The 26393-nt window shown below is 44.1% G+C and overlaps 1 protein-coding gene across 25 annotated transcripts in view; it reads left to right on the forward strand.

Annotated features, from left to right (window-relative positions):
- MAP2 (microtubule associated protein 2) overlaps nt 1–26393 on the forward strand; it is a 195364-nt gene that overhangs the window by 137115 nt on the left and 31856 nt on the right. For 10 of the 25 annotated variants that reach the window (XM_035331554.1, XM_035331562.1, XM_035331548.1 and 7 more), the window contains 4 exons: nt 7976–8098; nt 10444–10521; nt 20169–20426; nt 22514–26305. In XM_035331554.1, coding sequence (XP_035187445.1) covers nt 7976–8098; nt 10444–10521; nt 20169–20426; nt 22514–26305 — 4251 coding nt within the window. The remainder of the gene's footprint in view (nt 1–7975; nt 8099–10443; nt 10522–20168; nt 20427–22513; nt 26306–26393) is intronic. The other 15 variants (XM_035331560.1, XM_035331569.1, XM_035331570.1 and 12 more) reach the window with 5 other exon arrangements.

Here is a 26393-nt window from a genome sequence, read left to right on the forward strand (position 1 = left end):
ACCTGTTAACTGCTTTCCAGAGAGTCATTCTCATTCAGGACTGGCTAAATTGAATACTTCATGGAAATCAAATTCACTTAGAAGGAACATATACTTTGGGAGGGGAACATAAACCCCAGGTATTTCATTTTTTTGTTCACATTTCTTTCCTAGAGACTAATCCGTAGCAGCACACGACTGGCTTGGTGCAGGTCCCAGCAAGCCCTGCTGCCTGCAGCAGTTAGAAGGAAATTTGCTTACAGCCCACGGGCTGCCCAGGCAGGTACCTTGATGCAGAGGAGCAGGGGTACCAGCTGCTGGTGCTGCCTGGATGTGGCAGTCTGGCTGACTTAGCAAAACCGCTCACATCCCCAGCCTGGCGCTGCATGGGAGCGAAGAAAACTGCTTCAGCTGGAGCTGCATTTTTTTTCCCCAAAAGCCAGGGTCTGTGCCAAGTCCAGGGCAGTGAGCCTGCGCTGGGTTGCAGCTGATCCTTTGCTGTGTCCGTCCAGGAGCTGCTTTCTCTTTCTTTCTATTTAAAAGTATATTGTCCTTCCAGACAACTGCTCTGTCAGCTCTTCCTTCCTCTCCTCTTTTGCACCTTCAGTCTAGAGGAGTGGGTGCGTCTCTTTCCCAATCACTTCATACAACCAGAGGTGTGGGCTAGTGGTTTCCATGGGTGGGCAGGCGGCAGGAGAAGACCATGGGAAGGGTCAGGGCTGGGACCTGGTCAGAGGCGGTGACCTGGCAGGGACAAGACTTGCTTCTGCTGGGATGCTGCCAGAGGAGAGGGGGAGTGCAAAGCTGCTGAGCAGGGCTGCAGCTGCTCCAGCAATTCACCCAAATCAAGAACTTGGTGGGTTAATTTGGCTGTGACATGGGATCTTCTTTATTTTGCCTGCCTCCAGGAAGGTTCAGCAGCTTGTGTGAGTACACAGGGCCATCCCTTGCGGTCGGCAAGGGAGAGACTCCTGTCTGGGTACGGGCAGGGGCTCGGCCGGGAAGCGCAGCCCGGAGGAGATCAGCAGCACGGCCGCTGCTGCATTGCAGAGCTGCTGCTGGGGCAGGGTCTGACTGGCAGCGTGAGCCTTAGGGTGAAAGTGCACCACAGCGCTGCGTGTGGTGTTACCGGGTCCCCTAAAGGGACAAACCTGAACTGTGTTGCTCTGACAGATGCTCTTTGGTTATGCCGAACCGGGCACAACTGGCAGCCCCACACAAAGCATGCACGGGTTATTGCTGATGTTAGTTAGTCTTAAATTTGGCAGAGCTTGTGTAGCATACTTTGTTGTGTGTGTTTTCCTTTTTTTTTTTTTTGGTTCTATTTTAAAGATCACAGAAAGTGCTGTAAAAACTGTATTAAAAAGTAGCTAAAAAAGAACTGTAGGGACACGTCCTCTCCTGCTGTAGGTTGCTGCAGCTCTACTGGCTTCCACGCGTTGTTCACTTCTCACAACAATTAGTTCTTAAAAGTGTGCTTATTTAAAATGTTAACACATACTGAAGTCCCAAACAAATACTGAATTAGAAACGAGGTACCTGTTCTGCATATTCACTCACACTCAAAGGATTAAATATCCGGTGCTTGGCTTTGAACCTGAAGTGGTTTCTTCCTGCATGAGTCCTACAAGGAGTTCATTTTTTAATGAAAGATAAATATACCTGCTTATTTCAAGCAAGTGCCGCTTTTTAGCTGTTAGCACGTCCTGGGAAAGGCAGTGGGAGCTCTCTGCATCGCCCTGGCTGGGGGTCTCCCATTGGCTGCTCCAGTGTTGCACATCAGCTGTATATCACATTGCTGATGCGTCAGACAAACCAGAAGCGATTAGCTTTTCCCACCTCTGCCTTGGTTGGGAAATGCTGACAGTAGTAAATATTTTGTTCCAGACAGTAAACTTAAGAAGATCCGACTCAGGGGATGTGCAGGGAGCAAGTATTTGCGGTAATGAGGGCTCATTTATAAAGCGTTGTTTTATTGTGCTGACATTTGTATGGCTCCTTTTTAACGGCATTTCATATTTAAAGGGTGTGTGTGTGCAGGAACCGATCCCTTGGTGTTTGTTTTACAGCGGCTAGACAGCATGGCAGAGGCCCCTGCCTGCTGCACACGTGTTTGGGAGCTGGAGGAGGGCTTGCTGGAGCTCGGAGTCGCTCCCAGCACGGATTTGCCGTTGGATTTTGCCACTTGCACGCCGCTGAGATTTGAGCTGTCTGTTCAGCTCTCGCTGGGAGCGTGATCGGGAAAACACTGCGGAGCCGAAGTAAAGGCAGAAGGCGTGGAAGGGTTTGAGGACGGGCAGCCCCAGCCCTGGGCTGCTGCTTTCCTGACCTCTGCAGAGCAGCCGGGGCCACATGGCTCCTGCCAGCCACAGCTCTCCCTGTGCTTGTTCTTTTCACATAGCCACTGCAGTGTGTCTTCCCCCAAAGGCAGTCCTGAGCCCCCCATACCTTTGGGGTTCGTTGTGTTATACAATCACAGGGTTTTCTTTCCCAAAACATGAGCCTTTTTTTGACCCATTCAGTTGGCGAGCTGCTAAGTCCTGCTGATTAATTTAATCTGTCACCACCCTCATTGATGCTGCAGCAGCTTAAAGTCAATGAGTTTATTAGGGAAGTGATGCTTGTCAGTTGTGGTGTGGCTTTGTTTAATTTAAAAGCTGATGTTCCCATTATTTCCCTTCATGCCTCCTGCCAATTACTGTTGATATTGCCAACATCAAGATCAAGGGCCTACTTGCGGCAAAATATTTGCACTCACAAAAGCCATCGGAGAGCAAATATTTGAATTCTGTAAAGCTATGTTACTGCTGTTTTTTTCTTCAAGCACAAGCACTAATCTGCTGGCATTGTTTGTGTTTTATACGACTCGACTTATTCATAACGCTTCGCCTGCTCCTGTGAATTTCTCCCTTAATCCAAGTGCAAAAGGCAGTGCTTAGAGGTTTTAGGAATTGCAGTGGTAAAGTCCAAGGCGTGTCTTCAGGTTTTACATTGGAAAAACCATCAGCTGAAGCCCTGGTCTCTCTGCCCGTGGTTCAGCAGTCCCACCAGCCTCAGCGGAGCTGAGAGAAGTCAGGACCCATCCTGAGGGCACGGCCTGATGCCTCTGAACAAATCCAATAGCTATCTGGTTTGTAGTCCTGCAGCATTGGAACTGCAGCACCCAGGGGAAAAAAATCTATAGGCCCTGTTAGCTTTTCAAATTGTGGAGGATAGCAAATAGCCAGTGTTGGATCTTTCTTTTCTGCAGGGAATATGGTCAGGGTGTTTTGCCTTGCTAAGCAGCACAGGTTCCTTGGTGCTTTTGTTGTTGACTTGAGCCGGCTGTGCCAACAATTAGTGCTGGTTACCTTGGAAACTGCTCTGCACCCTGCTGAGGATTTTGACGGGCACATTTTGACTGAAATTGCTTTGTTTTCCCAATTCTGCAAGCACACATGTAGCTAATCCTTTTGCTGTGCCCTGTCTGTGTTCCTTGCCTAAAACGTAGCAAAATTAGTGAAACATATTATTTTGCCCTTTCCATCTGTTTGCATCTTTCTTTCTCCCTGTTTTAGCCTCAGCCCTCCGTGAGCGTTAATTACCCTTTGCTTTAAACGAGCTCACTGTTCATTTCCTTGGCTGGAGTCTGAGGGATGACATTGTGAACGCCTGGGAAGTTTCGACACAATTTTCAGTCTCCTCCCCTCCGTCCCTCCTTCCTGTCATCCTTTTTCTTCAGTGTTCTCCTGGAGCATTTGTTGTGCTGTGCAGCTCCAGCACGTCGAGCCTTGTTTACACCCTGGATGAGTTCCACTGTGCAGAGCCCAGCTGGCTCTCAGGATCTGCTGCCACCGTAGTGGGGTAAGGTAGAGCTGCTGGCAAGATAAAGCCCCGAGGAGCGTTGCTGCTCCTACCTGGGAAGGTGAAATCGTGGGGCACCTGCCTGCGAGGCAGGAAGATGTTGTGGGCCCAGCTCTTTGGGAGTTTCTCCCATCAAACCCAGCCTTCAGAATAACACCACCGCACTGCATAGAGACACGGGGAGGTAGGAAAGAGGTACTGCTGGGTGGGAGCTGTCAGAGGCGGGCATCCGAGCCTGAGCAGCTCCATGTAGGAAGGGGTGTTCACAACCCATTTCAATGGATTGAGCCCGAGGTTGTGGGAGCTTGGAAGAGGAGAAAGTGCCCGAGGCTGGAGGTGAACCATTAAAAAGGGCACAAAGGGAACAGACACAGCGTGCATCGCTGTGCAGATCTGTCACAGATCTAATTTTTGCTCTTGCCATTACCGTTCCCAGATACTCCTAACAGTTTTCTGGAAATACTTGGTGAAAGCTCAGACACGTTTTTAAAAGACTTTTGTGGCCATCCATACATCTGTCACTGGGGCTGGTAAATCTGTGTGTTAAACAACTTAATGGACTGGAAAGGTTTCCTGGGAAATGAAAGTAATGTCAGTAATGGATTCAGGTGCCAGCAGAGACATCCGCAGTCCCTTGATGACTGCAGCAGCATCAATAAGAAATGAAGGAGGGCTTGGAAATGACGTTTTGGCCTTCTGCAGGGCCTGGTCCCAGATCTTTGGCTGCGGTAGCCATCCTCTGGTCTGTAACCTTGTAACCAAGGGCCACCTGGGCTTTTGGGTGCTGCGCTGCCTGTAACCAACGTGGGAAACTCAGTCTGTGTCCTGCACCGTGAGTGGCATTTCACTCTGCAAGATTGCCAAGGGAAACTGTGCTGCTGCTCCTCTGTTGTGCTGGAGTTGGACCAAAGCCAAGGTCTGCACTGCCTGTAAGAAACACTCTTCTGGTGTTACTTGCCACTTGCTGTTTCTATGGCACAAGGCAGAATCAGCCAACGTCTACCTGGTTAAAGAGGGAAAATAAAACTCTACAAACAAAACTATTTCTAATGAAGCCAAAGCTTATAGGCTGCAAGGAATTTGCCTCGTATCCAGGCTGGCTAACTCTCCTTTTTCTTTCTTTTTTTTTTTTTTTTTGTTCTTTTATCGTTAGGCTTCCTTGAACTTTAACTGAACCATAAGGAAACTATGAACAGTCTCAATAGCTGCCCTGTGAGGATTTGACTTACCCATTGGATCTGCTATTTATAGTGTCCATTAGTACAGAAACGCCTGTCCTTTTGCAGCAGTCATGTATAGCAAAAACACTGCTGTTCTGGCGAACTGTCTGTGCCTCCTGTGTCACCCAAAATATCCATCAGCAGAGTGCTCCAAGTGAGCCTTTCTTGATTTTAAAAAGGGACCAAAAAAAAAAACAACAAAAACCCACAGGCCATTATATTTGTGTGTGTGTGTTCTGCACAGTCTGAAATGACCATTTTTCAGGAGGCAACCTCTTACCCCAGCAGCTCCTCCCTGTTGAACGTAATGTTTGTCCCAGGCTAATGAAATCGGGAAGAGAGCTGAGAGGGCCTTGGAGAGCCCATCTGCACCCCAGAACCAGGCTGGATGCAAACAAGTATGAATTCTGTAACAAAGAAGATCATTTTTAGTAGAGCTTTGTCTTACCTTGCTGGGAGGAGGCTAGCGGTAGCTTGGGGGATGGAGAACAGGTGGCCACGTGGGTTTTGTCTGGGTATGCTCCAAGGTACTAAATCCGGTATGTGTTTGTATATTCTGTATCGGAGAAATTAATTGTAAATCAGTGAAATTAATTACAATTTTCATGTGAAAATAAGCTTACAAATGGACTGGCGATCAGCATGGGGTCTTTCGGAGCTTTCGGAGCCGTGGCCTTCCCTGTGAAGCTCGCTGCTGTCCTCCACCCTTATCAAAGCTGTCGGGGCGATGCACCTTCCCATTCTGAAAGAGCAGGGTCAGAGCAGGGGGTCGCCACCTTTTGAAGGATGCCTTGTGGAGGGGAGGCCCATTTCCTACCTGCACGGCCTGCCGGGGCATGGTGAGGCATGGGAGAGGGCAGAGGCACCTGCAGGAAGGGGAAGGGCTGATCTGCAGGGCACATTCTCCCCCTTTTCTCCTGGGTTGCTTGTGCTTTGCAGTCTGCATCTGCCTCGCAGCACAGGGAATTGCCAGGACCTGTACGGATGGCAAGGAACCATTTGTGTCCAGTCCGTGTAACAGTCTGGGAGGGCTGGTGAAGTGTCTGTTCCCTGTTCCTCACAAGAGGAACCGAGAGGTGCCAAGAGGCACACCCAGCAAGCATTTAAGTGGGAGAAATTCAGAACCCCTACGTGAGGTACAGGACACTAAAAGGCAGCTGGGGAGGTTGCTGGGCTTTGAATCGACACGGCTGTTCGTTGGTGCTCACAACTAGCCACACGCATGGCTTGATTAAGTTGTTTGATTCGATCTGCATAACAACAAAGTGGAATCTCATTAATTTACTGAGGGCACATTGTGCACCAAAGGGACAGAGAAGCAGAGCTGCCATGCCCAGCCTGCTGCTGATGCAGACATCCGTGTTGTATAGTTCCTTTCTTGAATGTACCAAGCTCCATCTCAAAATCAGTCAAGTTTCCTTCCTTCTATGGGGAAATCTGTGCCAGAACTTCACACCCCTGAGAGCAGAGAAGCATCTGATTTCTAGTCTGAATTTATCCTTGGCAAGTTTGTGCTCATTTGTTCTTGGGCTAACAGTTCTCTAAATCAGCTTATTTTGTCATTGCTCGGTGGTGGCTCTGACATATTCATCCATCAGCTCTCACTATTGGCTGCAGCCAATAACGCTGTATTGCAGTCCCTGCCCTCCTGGCGACCAGTCAAGAGGGACGTGAATTGTAAGATATAAATACCAACAATTAGGAATGTTCTTTGCCAGTGGGTTGGTTTTTTAATATCTCATTACGTACTCAGTTGGTGCAAAAGAGAGATTAACGTAGCATTTTGTTTTTAGACAAACATGACCGTGAAAGTCGAGTAACTTGCATCTATGCTTCCTGGGAGAGAAAAATCAGCTTTTCTAAAGGACAAACAATGAGGAATAACTTTACATTAAAAGCACCAAGGAATTCTGCCAGAAAGAAATCACTATTAATCTAACGGGCAGCATCCCTTGTTAGGATGGTTGCTGTAACGTTACATCTAGGGCATTGATTTAAATATACTTCCCCTTCCTTTGTCTGAAGGAAGCGGTAACGGGTGAGCAGAGGGCTTTTACTTCTGTCCTCGGGGGGCGAGTGATTAATGGGTGCTCTGTCCACCCGCGGGGTGGAGCAACATGGAAGGGTTCCTCGCCTCTCCTGGACCTGTTGCACACTGGTGGTGGTGGGGAGGCGCAGAGCACAGGTCCCCTGGCACCCGGCTCTGTCGAGCACCCAGCAGCCAGGAGGCACGCCAGAGTTACAGGTCCGCAAACCCGTCCTGCCCTGCATATGTTACCCACTGCAATCCGTTTGTGCGCTAGTCGGGCCTTCTGCTGAAGAAAGCTTTATGTTGCAGTCCTAAAAGGGGCGAGGAGGACAAAGCGTACGTTTATACTGTATTGAAATGTTACTTGGCGCTTCTGTTTCAAGTCCCTCATCAGCATATCCTTAGATGTGTCTGGGAAGGGCCGTTACTGCCTCTTAACTGCGTGCTGATGGGGAGGAAATAGCATCCAGAGTACACGTGAGAGTGACACTGACTCCATACATTAAATGTCAAGAAAAGCCATTACTCAGCGGGCTGTTCTACCCCTGTCTGCAAACCTGTACATGGGGAAAAAATTGCAAGGCATTTAATAAATGATCACCTTAAAATTTTGCAGTCATTGCACATTGTCCCTAACAGACATAAGAAGGAGCATTTAATAACATTTTTTTGTGCATCTTGCTGCAAAGGCTAGCATCCTGGTTTTCATAAATACTCAGCATTTTCCACTGATTATTCTGTCCTTCTATTTCATTTTTAATGATTTTCTTATATTTCAGGAAAAAGATTACCTTTTTCAAAATCAGCCAGTCTCCATTCTTTATTTTTTGAGCTAATTTTTGCAATTTGAGAAAAACCTTCTAATTAGCATATTTTTTTTAATTTTTTTTTTCTGCTACCACAGAAGAAGTGTCTGCGAGGATAGTACAAGTAGTAACAGCTGAAGCTGTAGCAGTCCTAAAAGGCGAACAGGAAAAAGAAGCCCAGCACAAAGATCAGCCTGGACAGCCTGGACCACTACCTATAGGTAAAACAAGATGAAACGTATCGAAAATATCCTTGTGTCTGCAAATGTTCTATGTATTTTAAAAAGAAAAATACAAGTGTGTACTGAAGTAGGTAATAGTCATGAGTAAAGTAAAGGAGCACATAATAGTGCTACCCTTGTTGCCCCAGTTCTTTGTGCCCCTTTGGCTTTTTCATTCGCTCTGTGCTTTTAGCAGCAGCTTTCCACCTGCTGTCTGACTCCCAAGAGGAGCAGCTGCGACTGTAGTTGTCGTCGGTTTTGGTATCGTTGTGTTTGGTGGGACCAAGCCATGCTCAGAGCCCCTTTGTGTCCAGCCCTGAGAGAGGAAGACTGATGTCTGAAGAGGCAAAGATTATGGGAGGAGCACATAAAAAGACAGCAAGGTTATGCTGGTTCATGGTAGCTGCTCCAGAAGATGGAGGAAGATCATCTCGACAGGAAGCAGAGAGGAAGAGAGCACCATAGAAGGGGATGGGAGAGGGGATAGTGGTCAGCGGAGCAAGGCAGAGGGAGTGACAGTGGGTGGAAGCAAATGCCAGTGGTCCAGACTGTGGGTGGTACCACTGCCACTGGTCCGTGCTGCTTCCTCGTCCTCCTGCTGCCTCCTTTGTGGAATGTCTCTCCGAAATCCAAGTGTGTATGTATATGAGTAAGTATCCAGCCCTACATACCTACAGTGCTTCCTCACTGACAGAAAACGTCCACAGTAGCCCTGAGCATGTACACCAAAGGCCAGAGAAAGGCCATACACTGTCCTCGGGTAGTGAATGTCTTGCAAGCCTTCCCCTGGGATAAGTTCTGCTGAGCGCATGTATGTTGTGATCAAATCAGAATAATACCTTGTGGTATTTTCCCCACAGGCACTTCACTTTATTTGGTGCAGCAGCTGGACCCTGCTTAGGAATGAATTAAAGTCAATGAGTAATTAAAAATACTTGCTGTAAATCTGGTTCTCAAGGTCTTCTGCTTTGTTGAATTAATTTTGAGCTGAAAGTACAGCAGAGAGATGTGTAGCTTGATAATTCCCTTCTTTACAAATGCTCAATATTACATGAAAGACCCCAATTTCACAAAACATTTCATATGTATTTAAGCCTTGAGTGCTTCACTGGGGCCTGCGTGAAGCAAAATGAGTATTCAGTTACATCTGGTTAGGTAAGAGATTTTAAACATGTTGGGAGAAGTACATCTACAGTTAGCAAATGCTGGTTTTGCAGTTCCTGTGGTCAGTCACTATGAATGCAGCTGGAATTGCACTGATGATATGATATAATGAAGATAGAAATACTCTGTCCCTGGACAAGCAAATCTTAGTCACATAGGTCTGTCTTCCAAACCACGTTGACATCAATAGAAAGGGAGCCAGGACAATTCTTCTGGGGCTTCTGAAATTGACCTTTCTATGCTTGGGAAGAAGCCCTGAATCATAAACTTAGATCTGCTTGTTGAGAGGTGACATTTGTAACACACGCTGTAAAACAGACTTGTTGCTTTTTTTCCCTTTTACTCTTCTTTTTTTTCTTTTTCTTTTTTTTTTCTTTTTTTCAAAACATAGGTTAATTCCCAGTAGTGGGTTTGGTTTTAAAGAAAAAAAAAAATCTCAAAATAATTAGTATGAAATCAGACTCGGAGATTATGCTGAGTTCATTTAAGAAGCAGCTTGTCCAGTATTTGTTGTGCTTCTCTTGCAATAATTGAAAAAACATCATCTGGTTTCAGCATCTAGCCTTGTGACTGGGAATGAATCTAAAATGTAACCTAAGTGAATCTAAGATTTCACAGCACCTTGCTCAGCTGAATCATTAATAAGTCATGGCTGACATAAGTTCCTTGTGCTGATGTCTTTTGTATTTAGATGAGGAGTATTTGCATGTATTCTGTGATTAACCTTGAACTCGGTATCAAGAAAAGAAAAAAAGCTTGCAGAGTGTTTCTTGTTCATGTACTCAAGGTAAACTGAAGAGATTAGTTTCTCACCGTTACAGCTAATCAGCCTGAATTTATAAAATCTCTCCTGCACAGATGCTCTTTGGTTGTTGCTTTGAATAACTGAAGGCTTTTTAAGTGGCAACCCTGATCTAAACAATGATTTTGTACTTCATTTCTGTATTGTACTCTGTGACCGGAATTCTGAAAATAATGCATTTCATCTGAAAAAAATGAATCCTTTTAATATAGCTTTAACAATCCAGGTAAAGAAGGGTCTCCTCCTGAAAATCCCTGGTGCACCAGTCCCCATTGACTAATCGTCTCAGCTGGGCAGCACAGGCTGACTGCAGCTCATATCAAGCATTGATCTCCTGGGAATTAATTGCTGTATCTCGTTTTCATTGTTTGATTTGCAGCAGTTGAAGAGTCAGCCAACCTGCCTCCTTCCCCACCTCCATCACCAGCTTCCGAGCAAACTGGAGCTCTGGAGGAAGGTAAGGGTCTCCCGGACCTTGCAGCGTACAGCTGTCAGCAGAGGGATGAGCCATGAGTCTAAAGGATGGGGAAATCAGAAAAAGGCGATACTTACTGCAGCTTCATGTGGGAAGGATAACGCATTCCCCCCAGTAACTCCCCATCTGCAAACCAACTGCAATGCATGGATGAGGTAGACACATATGCACAGAGGTAACTGACAGGCTAAGTTAAATACACCCATATTAAACAGCAACAACAAAAAATTGTGATGATAACTCTTATCTGTCACATGCAACATGAGCAAAGATGTCTGCTATCCCAATGTGCTCACCAAATGGGTGATTCAATATAGGTAATATTTGTTTTCTTAGGATTTGTTTGGCTTTTTGTTTTTTTTTAATAGTCATTAACTTTGTATTTGGAATCTTAAATGCATGAAAGTGAGGAGATTCAGAGTTGGATCATTTTGTTGGTCTTCAGCCTGTAATTCATGTTTCAATGCCTACATGTACTGGGAGTTCTGTACACAGTGTGGGGGTCAAATTCTAGTCTCACAAAGCAAATGTGTACTCTGTTCTGCACCGTGAATATTCAGTTTCAGTAGCCCATGATCTCTGCTTTTTCCTCCTGCTAAAATCCCCTTCAGCAAAGAACTTAAGCCTTTGCTTAATTTTAAGCAGAAGTCTAAATCCCAGTGAAGTTGTCACAATGGTAAGGATATATGACAATGCTTTGTTCAGCAGCAAAAGAGGGCTGTGTCAAGGCCATCAGTATAAGAGACAGCAGTATATAATACTGAGCCATGTCTTGTCAGTCTGCGGAAAGTATTTGGGTTCAGAATCTCCAGTCAGCTGAACTCTGCCATGTGAACAGCATTTTTGTGTTTCCATTCATTTCCTTCTTCATTTTTTTTTTTCAATAAGAGCGTGGAAATAATTTATCATCATCTGCTGACCAAACTTTGTTAGTATTTTAATGCAGAGTTTCTATTAATTTAGCAAGTGGATAGTTCCTACTTCATGTGCTAACATCGTCTGACTCTCAGTTTATCAGGGCACTGCAATTCAGCATGTTCAATCCTTCTGCCATTTTTGAGATCATGCAATTACAGACTGTGCTAACAACAACAACATTTGGCAGTCCACTGTACTGGAAATACCCAGTGTACGTGGTCAGTAACCAGGATATAAAATTTGATTCATTGTGTGTTTTTTTGTGTATGTGTTTTGAATAAAATACTCCAATAATTCTTGACTTATCACCAAGAAGCAATCAAAACTACTAACTGAAAAGGAAGCTAGTAGGGCATTAACAAATGCTTTTAGGATTGTTACCAAGGTTTTCACCACTGTTTTCTTTTTTTGTAAGGTTCACTGGAGTAGTTAAGCACATGCTTTTTGATTTTTTCCTATTACAATAAAGGGCTTGTTCTTCTGCTTCAGGCAAATGTCAAGGTTCTTCCATTACTCTTAGTTGAGGATCAGCTTTAAGTATTGGCAGTATTATTTGTATGTATTTTAGGATTTTATAATGCTGACATATTGATTAATTGACAGGAGGTTAAAAACTGTCCCCAAGCACATCTTGCTGCTTAGTACTAAGACAAGAAGGTGGCAAAAAGCTATGTAACTGGACTTTATTATCAACTAGCTCCAGGACTGTGGTGTTCCCAGTGGTGTGTACATGACTCAGCACATCACTTAATGTTGGTGTTTTTCTCCTTCCTTGCATGTAGAATTAATATAATAGCACTTCAGTTGCTTTTGCCCAAAGTATCAGTGTTGTCAACTTTTAGTGTAGTTAGTAGGCCAGAAGAAACACAGAATCTTGTGTTCTGCTCTGTGTTAGATGTCATCCTTATTTTCTGTGGGTAAGTGGGGCTTTTGCTGACTTGAGAGAGCCAGTCCTGTCACTTTGATTCAGGCAGAGCTCCCATTTGGGAGAGTTTACCTCATCAGGTTTTGACCCAATTTGTACTGTACCAGTTTCAGCCTTCTGATTCCTATACCATCTATCCATCCCCATGCACCTTTACGCTGTCTGTCTATCATTCTGCTCAGTAGCATACAATTTATGAATTTAACTCAGTTCTAAAGTTGAACAGGAAAAGGCGAGTATTTGGTGTGTGTATCTGTCTCAGGCTTCCTTCATCACTCTTCTCTTGGAGAACGTTTTCCTAACACGCTTGTCAGTGTGTGTTGCATTGCATTGAATCCAAAAGAGACTTCCTGCAGTCATAGTCAGAAAGAAATCACTGCTGTAGACATGACAAAGGTGGATGTGGCCAGCCATGCAGCAAACACAAATTAAAAGGGAAAAAAAAAAAAAAGGTAGAAAAGACAGAGGTTTGTGGGTCAAGTGTATTTCATGAGAGAAAGGAGTCAGTGGATGTAGGTTTCTTTCTTTAATTTGGCTGCAGAAAATCATTCAGATGAGCCTGTTCCTTTTTACTGCTGCAGAAGGTAAGATAACTAATTTGCCCTATTGACATTATTTCATTTATTTCACCTACTGTAACATAATTTTGCTCAGGAAATGAAATTTTCCCTAGCACTGTCTAATCCTTTTATTGGTTGTATCTGCTCATTCAGGGCTGATGCAGTGTTCTCTTGCGAACTTGGCATTTCTTTTGTGCTCTGCACCTTTTGACAATGGTTAGAAAGTCTTCATGTAAAAAATCTCCTAAATGTTACAAGATAGGAGGATGCCTTGAAGGACTGCCTTCCATTTTGAAATAGGTGTTTCAGGATGAGCTTTATGTACCAAATAAGAACACTGCAAATTGTAAGGAACCAAGTGTCCTAAAAAAAAAACATTTACAGTAAAAAATATTTAATGAAAGGCATTTTGAAAAGATACCTGGAAGCTCAAGCTGAATTAGCCTTTGTGAGAAGTGATTTTAATCTTGGTCTTTAGAATACACTGGGAATTTTTCCCACACTTTGACATGGAAACTATTAGAAGGGACTACAACAGTAAAGGAATTTTCTTGTTGCAGAAATAAAAGCATATACTTCTTTAAAGAATGAATTGTCATGTTAATGAAATTATCTGCAGTAAGTTTGCAAATATCTTTATTGAAACTGATAAATGATGTAGATATGTGATAGACACAGACATAATAGCTCCAGCTAGACTTTGCACTCCTGATGATTTTGGCCTGTCACATTTCTGTGCATTGAGCATCTTTACTGTTGTCAGTTGCCTTACTGTTAAGGAGCAGAGGCAGGGCTTGGTTGTTTTTTGTGTGCTTTTTCTCCCCCCACAACCCATGCAGAAGCAATTTCCAGCCCCGTTTGCATCAATACAGAGAAGTCCTGGAGTTCCATCTTCATTCTTGGTGCATTTTACTTCAGGAGTCCCTGGATAAATAGGACGTACAGCTGGAAGGAGAGCCTCCCCTTTTCCAGTTGCACCTCCATCTCCCTCATGCACCGCCTCCTCCTTCCCTGTTCTACTTCTGACCTCTTCAACCTCTCTTCTTTCCTCCACAATGTTCCAGTTCCAGCAGAAGAGATGGCAAGTGCATCCCACTGCTTTCTACTCTTGCTCGCAGTGACACATAAACTAGCATGAGGGCACCCTGCACAGAAGTGGGAGTTGTAGTTTTGAATGCTCTCAGGTCTAGGAGGGAGCTGACTTCGGGTCTGTCACATGCGGAGGCACCGCTTCACCCTCTGGAACGAGCCTTTTGCAAACAGTGAGCCACCTCAAATCTGTCCCTGAATTTTATAGAAGCTTATATGGAGAAGAAATCTGCAGGTTTTGCATTGCAAGTGGATTAAGATGTGAAAATACTTCGCTGCAACATTATTGCTCACTCTTAAGTACTAGGAAAAAGGCAGGGGGCTCAGGTTCAGGCCTGTGTTTAGCATCTCCTGTTTCAGTGCTCTGCAGAGCTGCCTGCTCAGCAGAGACAGGTGATGGCTTATCTTTCCACACCTAGCTTTTAAACATGCGTCAACCACCGAATCTGCGGTTTAGATTCCGCTACAAGGGTGAAGCATCTAAATTATCCGTAGTTCAAGGCGCTCTTTGTTCCCTAAAAGAAACTGTGAAAATAGTGCTCTTAAGTTCTGTGGGCAGTATTTGTGTATGTGCACAGGTGTGCATAGCATACATTCATTCCTGGCCCACCTCAGGGCTGTCACAGATTCTTAAACGTGGATAATCATCCTCTGGCAGCATGATGAGACATGTTGGAGCTTCTAAGATTACATTTGATGAATATAGATGTATTTTTCTGCATTGATTGAGCCTAACTGGGTTGAAGTTACAGCGTCCTTTTCCAAGGCAGAAGAAACAGATGTCATTACATTACAGGACACTTCCTGCCACATTGCTGCAGAAAGCAGAGGGTGTCTTTTTGTATAAAGACACAGGTGTTGTCTTGTGGTGTACTCTAGAAAGAAACTTGAAACTTACTGTTACATGCCAGGAAGAAGCTCAGAGCTCTTATAGATGGAATTGGTTTGGTCACAATATGCAACCCAATGACACAGATGGATAAAAATCACTTTCCAAGACTTGGGCAATGGTAGTAACAGCAGCAGTCATGAGCTTTCTTGGTTCAGGGTCTCACAGAGATGTGGTTAATGTCAGTTATACTGTCTGCGTTAGAGCCTTGCTTTCTGACTCGGTGTTTTGGATCCAAGAGGAACGTTTTGGAAGCTCTTTAGGTTGTAATTGCTTGGAGAAAGGCCAGGGACACTGAGCATGGACTCCTTGCAGCTGGTAGGAAATCCAGAGCGTTAGCAGCAGCAGCTGCTAAAGGCACCAAGAAGTCATAGAGAAGGGACTTTGAATGTATTTTCTCTAGGATTAGAAGTTTTTAGTTTTTCATGGCTCAGTTAGTAGTCTGAGAGCGTCTTAGCTTGCACAAGCTCTCAGGTCTCCCCTTCAGGTGTGTGTGGGTCAGATGGCAGGCCAGTCACTTTAATTGTGCTCTATTTTTTTCTTTGTCTTAGAAAAACAAACCCAAGCTCCCCCTCGCTGAAGCTGTCAGTACTGGTGTAGTCCTGAAATGATTAAGTGATTATCTGTGATGCTGCAGTGATGGGCAAATAAAGCTGTCATTCTGAAGTATTGGCAAACTCAGAGGTGGGAGCTAGTTCACCAACAGAAACGTGACACAACAGCATTAAATACAGGACTAACAGAGTGCTGTGAGCAGCTCAGCGTGGCCTTTGCAGAAAAAAAAGGTAGCTAGCAATTAGAGAAGGGTTGGTTGGTTGTTTTTTTTCTTTGTTTAAATGATAATTTGTTATAGGAAAAGGAAAGAAGTAAGTTTGAGATAGATAAAAATGAGAAATACGATTGTCACTGACAAAAAGCAAACCACTTGCAATTACTTTTTTTTTTTTTCATTTACATCTTCAAGTACCTCACCCGATGACTACGAAAGATACAAGTGTGTCAGGATACTTCAGAAGTTTTTAAAAGAGTCACTCCAGCTGTAAAATACATATGATTCTCAATGCAAGTTGTGGTTTGTGCACAATATGTATTCCTCTAAGTAAGGAGTGAATCGTCTTGAAATGCATTTATTCCAGTAGTTGGTTCCCAGTGTTCAGGAGGTGCCACACACACGGCCCCCGTGTTAAAATGCACTGCCCATGCCTCCATCCGGCATCAGTTTGCAGCTTGCCTGGTTTCATCCACTCCACAGTATGACACTAGTGTCGCTAGTGCATGCGTCCACCCTGTCTTGTCTTGTCTCTGTCTGTCTGTCTGTCCTGCAGTTTTTGTCTGTGTGTGTCTGTTTGTAGATGAAGGGGCGGAGGATCAGGTGGGACCGCTACACCACTGCCCCGGCTGCGGGCCCGCTGCCAGCAGGGAGTGGCGTAAACACCTGGCCCCCTCCATCTCAGTGTCTGTGCCTGACGATGAGCCCTACAATTCGGATGAGGAGTACTATGAACACCCTTTGTTCAGCTCGGAGTGGACTGGCTCTAGTACACGTCCCAGTGCCACAGTGAAGAGCACAGAGGTCTTGTTGGGCCATGATGAAGGTGAACTGAGCATGGTCCCATTTTGTTCCTCTTCCCCTCTCCCCACGTGCCATCCATTCCATTATATATGTGCCTGGGGTTGCTGCTTTCTGGGGAGGGAAAATGTGTGTTCTCCCTACACGGAAATGATGCCCCTCCAGAGGCTCTCCATCTCAAAGCAGAGCTGCAGCATGAGCCATGAATGCAGCTTTGGGCTCCCTGGAACCACCGTCCCTGCTCAAACCAGGGCTCTCAGGCTACTGGCCTGGCTTAGAGCAGATGCAAAAAGAGCACTCGTTAAAGGAAGCATACGCTCATTTGTTCTGTGTCAGAGAACACTGCCAGGAACAGTGTGCAGAATAGGCCAAAAGGTTGTTACTGGAGGTAAGACAGCTGAGTTGGTAACACGATGGGAAAAACCTCATGTCTGTACCAGAGTTAGCAGTGGAAGATCTTAAACTCTCCACTGGGCAAAGGAAAACAGTATTCTCCCCAGTACACACTGGTGACTTAAGACAGTGCAGGGTCATGTTTGATCTCTGCTTATTTTGTGGCTGCTCCCAGTAAAACTCTGTCCACTGACTGAAAACAAGGCAGACGTTTTAAGAAGTTCACTGTCACTGTGTTTCTGTACCCCCTCTTTCTATGGCCTGAGCACATCAGTATTATTTTAGCTGTGGGGGTTACGTAAAAGTCAAATGTTTTTTGAGGGATCAAGGGAGAATCTATTTCAGTGACTAGCAGGAATTCTAACTCCTTACCCAAGCAAAATGGATCATGTTTCATCACACAGCATTTGATTAACTCAATCCTGGGACACAGGAGGTTAAGTTAAAAACAGTACTGAATTCTGCAGGGATTTATGCCTCAGGAAGGTAGAGGTATGTGACTCAAAGAGCTCAGTGGGGCATTTCAAGAAAACTAGAGTTGTCCAGAGTTAACAGGATAACGTAGCCCAGCACTGCAGCAGCACCAGAATGAGATCAATGCTAATAATTGCAGATTGTTCATGTCAGGATGGCTGCCTGAAGCTGGGGGAGACAGAAAATGGCAGGAGAGGCCTTGCTATAGCTGGGTGCCTATATCTGTAATTACAACTTTCCTGCACTGTGTAGCTCAGGAACAGCATCAATTTCAGTCATACGCCTCCATGTCTAGTGAAATTGGAAAAAAAGAAATAAACAGGTTTATCAGTGAAAAGGTAGGCATTAAAAAACCCCCCTCACTTGCTGCCTGTACACAGGTTTGCTGCCCAAAGTCTCTGTAGGATTCCTTCGTTAAGGCACTGATAGCTTACTGCCATAACATGGAAAAACAGGATATGATTCAATTAGTAGAAATGAGGTGAATATGTTTTCAGGAGAAAAATATCATTGGAATACTGAATACTTAATCCAAGGTGAGGCAGAGCTAGGAGCAGGTGCAGGGGAACGTGAGAAGGATGTCCAGCTCTGATCAGCAGTCTGCCTAGGCAGTTAGCTGACAGCAGCCAGCAGCGTTTGCTTAGAGAAAACCACAAGGGCAGTGCAGTCATATAATGATGCTTTCCCCAAGGATGTGCTGAGGTTCCAATTTGCAGCTTGGAGTTGGTGTCTTTTCTCCAGAGTCTGAGCTCAGGCAAACTTTTAATATCCATAGCAGTGTTTATGCGTGCTTAGTTGTCTGCCTCAGTAGATGTGTGCTTATCCATTCTAGAAAACATTTTCACCTGCAGCTATTGCCAGGGCTTTTACAACAACTGCAATGAAGTCCACTTACTTCATGCACCTTCTTTTGCAATGTTCTTTTCTTTTTAGTGTCTATATTCTCAAAACATTTACCTGATGAGCTGTAATAATACTGAGAGAATCACAATGTTCTCTTTGCATTGGTATTCAGGATGGGATTAATCTCTCCTGATTTTAACCATTTCAGAGCTCTGTGTAATAACTTGCCAAAATGGGTATCTAACATAACTAAGATGATTTGCCCTCTGGAGGCTTTTTCTTCCACCACCCTAGAGAAAACCTAGACAATTCTTTGCACTGGATGCCTAACCTTTAGACATTTCAAGCTAGGTATGCAGAGCTTTCAGCTAATAAAAATATTGGAAGGGAATTATTTCTGCTTTGGTGAGTAATCAGTTATAATCACATGGCACTGAGTGAAGTAACTGCCATAAAAATGAGATAAAATGAGACGCTTTATTTGTTTAATTTTAACTGAAGGGAATGCAAACAACTACATAAAACTGGAAAAAGAGAAGTAAAGCAAGTTAGTTGAGTAGGGGCCTCTTGTAGCTGAATACCCGCTGTTGTGCTAGGCTGCTTTTACAGCCTGCCTTTGCGAAAATATCCCTGTGACACTCAGGCATTGGTTCAGTTCGATTCTGGATCTTTTGGCTTCTGTGCATTTAAGATAGAGCATCTAGCCCTAATTACATGTTTACATGTTATTAACAATATTGTACCTAACATAGTGGTATTTTCTTAGCCTCAGGTAGTTTTTGTGTTCCGTTAATCACTTTCTGAAGGCCATAACTGAAGTGGGTGGTTGATTGGCTAGTTTGAGCAGCCACTTCCAGATTCAAAACCGCTTCATTCTCAGTCTGATTCGGCAAAATCCTTAAACATGGGACATACTTAAAAACCCAGAGAGGTTATCAGGTTGACTTCAGATTGGCTGGTGGTCAGCTGCTTAAGTATTTTGCTGAATCAAAGGTTTCACGCTTAATACTATGTTCCAGTCAGAGGGGACACCAACGGAGCAGGGTAATAGTCGGTCCGAATAGCAATGACAAGACTTCAGGCCAGAAAGGAGACTTTCTGCCATGGCAAGAGTAGAATAAAGACCACTATTGGCACTAGTATACTGATCCTAACAGCCTGTCGGCCGAGTAATGTGTTTCAGAAATTCAGATGAACAAATAGTTATATTGCACTCACTGATTCCTCTAATTTAATTGGTGATGAGGAGCCTGGGGGCTAATGAGGCAGACAGAAAAGCAAATGAAGAGTCCTTGTGTTAAACCTGTGATTTGCACATAGAGTTCAGACCTCATGCAGCCTAAGGGAGAAACGGTTTATAAACCCATTCAGTGTAAGGCTGAATTCTTGTGAAACCGTTAGTTACCAGCTATGTTCAGGGCTTATTAAGGCTGATCAAGCTGCTGAATATCTTGCAAAATCCAGGACAGACTTGCTGGCATTTAGCAGTCATTATCACCAAGGTCAATGGAAAGAAATTAATGACTCATACCTTCCCCCACCTCAGCTGAATGTCTTGTCCTGGATTAAACAGCACATCTATCAGAAAAAAATCAGCATACTTTCTGTGCGCATTGATGCATTGGTGTTGTCAGAGCCATCCATCATTCAATATCATCTCCATTTGCAATGAATATTTGACTCAGCCATTTTTGGAAGAGGTATACCTATAAAACACTTTCAGCTCTCATCTTAGAGCATAAATATGCTTTGCTGGGGGACAGGGCTTTTTTGTATTTTTTCTTTTTTTTTTTTCCCTTGGGAAAATTCAGTTCCATTGTGATTAAAATGGGCTGGATTCTAGCAAACCTTTGACACATGAATCTAAATTGTTCAGAGCTGAAAGTGTTATGTAAAACCAGTCCTGTTGAGCTTTGTGCTTGGTGTTTACTGTTGGTGTTGATGTCACCTCCTTTTTCCATCCCCAAGAAGAAGAACCGGTAGAGAGTCCGATGGCTGTGGAAGCGAAACCTGCTGCTCTTCCTGGGAAGCAAGTGGGGAAAGAGCATGGGCCTGTTGAGCCTTCAGACCAGGCCAAGGGCCTCGGTGAGGGTCAGCCGGAATCTGGTTTGGAGGCCAAAGTGTGTCACGAAGACAAAGTGCCAAGTGTGGCATCCAGCAGGGCGAGCGTAACAGTTGTGGCGGAAACGCCTCTGAAAGACACATCCCCTTCCTTGGCTGAGGAAGGTGTGTCCTCCCTAGGGTTGCATGCGTTTGCTGCCAGTGAATCCTCCAGCTTTCTCCAATGCTTTCCGAGGCTGCTTCATTTCCTGTTCTTCCCATTTATCAGTATGACTGCTCTTGTTATTATGCTTGAAGAGTGTGTAGCAGATATTATGATTGCATAGGTGCTGTATGACAACATGGTTTCCCACCACTGCAGCTGATTCCTATTTTTTTTTTTTTTTTTACTTTGCCATGATACAAATGCTTTGCAGCTAAGCTGATGCCTCTGCGCAAGCCTTTTTCCCCCCATCTCAGATGTGTTTGCCAGTCACATTGCTAATCTGTGTATATTTTTTTTTGGTGCAGAGATTCATCTGCTTTTCTTTCAAAAAGTAGATTTATTGACTTTGACTATGACATAAAGAGGCTTAAACTGTAGAAATGTTTTCATTTGCAGCGTGCAGTATTTTTTTGTGTTTGTGCTTCAGCATTCTGGTTTAGCTTCCCTAAAGCTATTGCTTCTTATGTCATATCCTCGCCATTCATTGCAATCCACCCCTTTTCTCCTTGATCATTGCCAGAACAAACTGATTTTTTTTGTGTGCCTTGCCTTATTACAGATGTTTAACTTGGCTGGAGTGCCCTGCTCAGGCAAAAACCCATCACTTCCACGGAGATATTTGCCTTTTGTATGAAGTTCAGGATTGGGTGCATGAAATTCTGATCTGGTTCCTAGGGCAAAACGTTTACTCTGAGCAGTTGTTTTTCAGCACATGAGAAGTAGGCTTCAAGATAGCCTTTTGCAACAAGGTATAAGGACGCATTGTATGGAGTAGTGAAGTACCTGACTAAGAAGCGCCATGTCTGGGAGGCCGGTTTTTGGGCTGGCCCAGCTAAAGAAGATCAAATTCCCTTGGCAATCAGAATATATTTTGATGCCATTGGTCTTGTTCATTGGTGCTATATTAGGAGGCATTATAGATAGAATAGGTAAGAAAAAGCAGTATGTAGCTCATTCATTTCTGTGAAACAAGGATAAAATCAGCTAATGGCCTCATTTCTATACTTAGTAGGGTCTGCAAGTCAACAAATTTGAAAGCATAAAAGATGAAAATTACTATAGTTGTAGAATTCTGTTGTTTTTTTTTGGTAACCACGGAGTGTAGAACAGCAGTAGCTTTTTTACTATATGTGAACATATGCAAATATTTAAAGATCGACAAATATTTTGATATTAATTATTCTTAAAACTTCATATTCATCTGAGTCAGAAGATGGCTTCATGGTTTTTAAATCAGATATGAGGATATTCAGATTTGGCCTAATGCTTATTGTGACAAGTTTTAGGGGAAAAAAATCTTTTTTCTTTTTTTCTTTTCTTTTTTCAGATTACTGCAGAAAGTTCTACCACATTCTGTAGTACCTCTTTGTGTTTTTCATATGTGATAGGAACCATTGTTTTCCATAGGATATTAAAAAGAACATGCTATTAATGATTAACAAAGCATGGATAAAAAAACTTAACTAGGTATTACTCCATACAAATATAGTGGCAGGTTGTAAGTAAAGCACTTTTAGTTTTAAATTAACTTAACTGGGGTCTGTGCTGCAGTCATTGAAACATGCCCAGTATTCTTTAACTACAGTTGAAGATGGCTGGCTGTTTTGAAGATGAGGCCTTTGAGATCTGTAACTATTAATGGCTCTGCTGATGATTTATACATGCCAGGTTCATTACAGATTTTACTAAAGCAAATCTAGCATAAGCTTCATAGTCCAGTGGAACATACCAATGAAGTAAGGATTATTTCTGGTTTTATTTTTGTATACAAACCGTGAAGATGAAGTCACATGAAATCATCTCATTTCAGTGGTCACATATTTAGATGTGTACAACTCACATTTTCACTGTACGACATCATACATTGAAAGGAAACTAGGATTTAATGCCTTAGAGCAGATTTCTATGTGGAAAGCCTCGCTGCATGTTTGCATCTTTCTCCCTCTCCTTTCCATCATTCATACCAAGATGTTGTGTACGCCACATGACTGCCTGCCTGTACATGCTTTAAATAATTGTGTTATAAAACCCAAACAAACTACTTCAGATTTACTTGCAGCCACGAAGATGGAATTCCGTGTCCAGGAGGGCACATGCCCGTTCACAACAGAACCATTAGACACAAAGCGACAGGAATCTGGAAAAGACAGTAAGACTGAGCAACCTAAACATGATGCCTTAGTTCCACAGCCAGCAAAAACAGAGGATAAAAAGGATTCACCGAGCAAAGACAAAGAAAAAACGCCTTCACATCCAACAGAACAGATCTCGGAAACTGATTCACAGAAGAAAGGGGAAGCCAGTTTTGCAGAACCTGCCTCCAAGCTTCCTGGTTTTCAAGAACAAAAGGACTTGCCATCTGAACTGCCTAAAGGGAGCAAGACAGAAGAAAGGACTGCAGATGTGCCCTCATCATCCAACCAAATTATGTCTATGACATTTAAAGATGACCTTAAAGATGTCCAAGATCTTGCCATCAGCCATGAGGGAAGTTCTCTGGTGCTGTCAGAACCCAAGGCAGCCAAAAGTGAACTACCTTCAGGCCCATCTCCTGCTGTCCCCCAGGAGCTTCCTCTCAAAGACAGTTACAAAACAAAACAGGAACCCACTGACCAACTGTTTGCCAAAGATCTCGCTAAAGATGAACAGATCCACAGAGACATGACCCTAGCTCTGCATGAAGAAGTAGCTGTAGATGGCCTGAAAACACCAAGCGCCCAGAAAATCCCTCCATGGGGGGAGGAAAAGGACATGACTAAGGAGGAGAGTGATGAGGAAGAAAGGTATGACTTCTATGATAAAGGGGAGGCTCGAATATTAGATGATGGTAAATTTACCACAAAACCTGAAGTTAAGACCCTTTCCCAAGACAAAGCAATCTTTCAAAAGGATGCTGAAGCTAAAATGTCATCTGATCTTTTCAAAGCAGAAAAAGAAATGGACCAAAGTGGGCTTCCAGCAACAGTAGACATGAAGAAAGATGTGCAGCCAAGCACAGAGGTATCCCCAGGCAAGTTAAGCCCTGAACTGACCCCTGAAAAAACAACAGAGCACCCTGATACCACACAGTTATCCCGAACAATGGAGAAGACCCCTGAGGCACAAAGTTTAACCACAGATAAGACTCCTTCTCTAGAACCTTCTCAAGAGAAAGATGTCAAAAAAGATACCAAGGATGATAAGACAACTGTTCTGGCTACTCATGAAACGAAAGCAGAAGTGGATCGATCAGGAATGTCAAAGTATTTTGAAACCTCTGCACTAAAAGAGGAAGCCTTCAAAGCAGACGCTCTGAAACAAGGCAGTGATTACTATGAGCTAAGTGACACTAAAGAGAGTGCGTATGAGCCTTATCAGACAGACCATCTAATACCTGAAGACAAAGAGGAAGAGGAGGAAGAATTACAGACAGAATTGGGCCAGCAGCAGGGTATGCCTGCTCATGAAATAGGGTACAGTACCCTGGCTCAGAGCTATACACCAGACAAATCTGAAGAACCAAGTTCCCCAACAGAAAGAATGTTCACTATTGACCCCAAGGTCTATGGGGACAAACGAGAGCTCCACAGTAAAAATAAAGATGACTTAACTCTGAGCAGGAGCTTGGGACTTGGGGGGAGATCTGCAATTGAACAGAGAAGTATGTCTATTAACCTGCCCATGTCCTGCCTGGATTCTATAGCTCTAGGATTTAGCTTTGGCCGCGCACATGATCTTTCTCCCCTGGCTTCGGATATTCTAACTAACACTAGTGGGAGTATGGATGAAGGTGATGACTACTTGCCAGCAACCACACCAGCACTGGAGAAGGCCCCTTGCTTCCCCATTGATAGTAGGGAGGAAGATGAGCACATTGAAGAAGAAAAAGCAATGGCAGAAGAAAAAGTCCAGCCTGAGACTTCAGTTGAATCGCCTTTCCCAGCCAAAGATTATTACAAAAACGGGGCTGTCTTGGCTCCTGACCTGCCTGAAATGTTAGACCTAGCAGGGACAAGATCTAGATTAGCATCTGTGAGTGCAGATGCCGAGGTGGTGCAAAAGAAGTCAGTTCCTTCTGACACTGTTTTGGAAGACAGCAGCACAGCCCTGCCACCTGTGACAGATGAAAACCATGTAACTCTAAAAGCTGAAAGCCAGCTAGAAGACTTGGGCTACTGTGTTTTCAATAAGTACACAGTCCCACTCCCTTCTCCAGTTCAGGACAGTGAGAACTTAACAAGCGAAACCTGTCCCTTTTACGAAGGCACGGATGAAAAATTGAGACGTAGCCTAGCTCCTGACCTGTCCTTAATAGAAGTGAAGCTGGCAGCAGCTGAAAAATCAAAAGAAGAATTCCTCAGTGAAAAAGATTTAGCTCAGCATGCCGCTGGTGAGTCTGTTCTGGGGAGGGATTTTGAGCAGGAGAAGAAAGAGAAGCTGGATACTGTGCTAGAAAAAAGTGAAGATCAAGGTAACTCTAAAGAGGTCTATCCCATTAAAGCTGCAGAGTCAGAGAGGACAAGACCTGAGGCAATCTTAGAAATGAAAGAAGAAAGTGTGGCTGACAAAGTTCATGCACCTGCTGATACAACGTATGACAGAATATTGTCTACAGAGGTAACAACAGAAAAAGATGCTGTTTCTTTCTTGATGGAGGAGAAGGCTCTTAGTGTTGTTCCTGAAATGGCTGAGATAGAAGCTCCAGTAAAACCAGATTACAATGCTATAAAGCATGATTTGGAAGTGGCTGCAAGGAGAGCTGACCAAGAATATCAGAGTCAGTTAGAAAGTAGGATCAGTGAAGGTTCTTTCCCTTCAGGGAAGGACAAAGCCCCTGTTAAAAGAGCAGGGCCTGAACCCAAAGAAACTCAACAGAAAGATCAGACCATCCTGTCCAGAGAAGCAAAGGATGCAGATGTACTTTCCAAGACCGAGCCTAGTTACGTGAAGGACAGCACCAAACTGTCTGAAACAGAAATTAAGGAAAAAGTAGCTAAGCCCGATCTTGTACATCAGGAGGCAGTTGATAAAGAGGAATCTTATGAATCTAGTGGAGAGCACGATCAAGCCCAGGAAGGTTTGAACGGAGAACCCTTGAAACAAGAGGATATCAAAGGAGAACCTCCAAAACCTACTGCGTCTGGGGAAGAGGTGCCTGCACAGTTGCCAGCAAAGGAGCCTTCTCTGGAGCTCCTCCTTCCAAAAACTAGGCCTCCCCAAGAAGAGCCTGCTGAGATTCAGATGGAGAGCATACCACAGCCTACAGAGGAAACTGAAGAGATTCCTGATACAGCTGTGAAACCTACAGAAATCCAGACACTGCTGCCATCCGAAGTGACAGCTGGGGCCTCAAGAAGGGAAGAACATGAGGAAGAAGAGGTAGAAGGTGGACAAGAAGAAAAAGAAGAGGATAAACAGCATCTTATACCAGAAATGCCCCAAGAAATGGACCTTGGAAAACCTACCAGTGAAGAAATGCTAGCCAAGGTTTGCCCAGAAGCACTACCTGAACTGAAAGGCATTATTGAATCCGTGGTGACAGTAGAGGATGACTTCATCACAGTGGTGCAGACAACCGTTGATGAGGGCGAATCTGCGTCTCACAGTGTACGCTTCGCTGCTACCCAGCAGGAAGACATCGAAATTGTGGACTCCCAGGCTGAAGAGGAGCTGGAGGTTGAGGAAGTGGCTGACATTCAGGCTGAGCCCAAGGAGGGCTCCCCAGAAGCTCCTGCTTCACCCGAGAGAGAAGAAATCTTGCTCACCGACTACAAAACAGAGACGTGTGACGATTACAAAGATGAAACAACAATCGATGACTCCGTCATGGACACAGACAGTCTCTGGGCAGATACTCAAGGTGTGCATTATCCTTTTTGTTTTGTGTGTTAAATATTTTTGGTTCCAAATCCTAATGATCAAAAAGCAAAGTTACTATAATTGTAACA

The sequence above is a fragment of the Oxyura jamaicensis genome, chromosome 7 (genome assembly GCF_011077185.1).
Source record: "Oxyura jamaicensis isolate SHBP4307 breed ruddy duck chromosome 7, BPBGC_Ojam_1.0, whole genome shotgun sequence".
NCBI classification, from domain to species: domain Eukaryota; kingdom Metazoa; phylum Chordata; class Aves; order Anseriformes; family Anatidae; genus Oxyura; species Oxyura jamaicensis.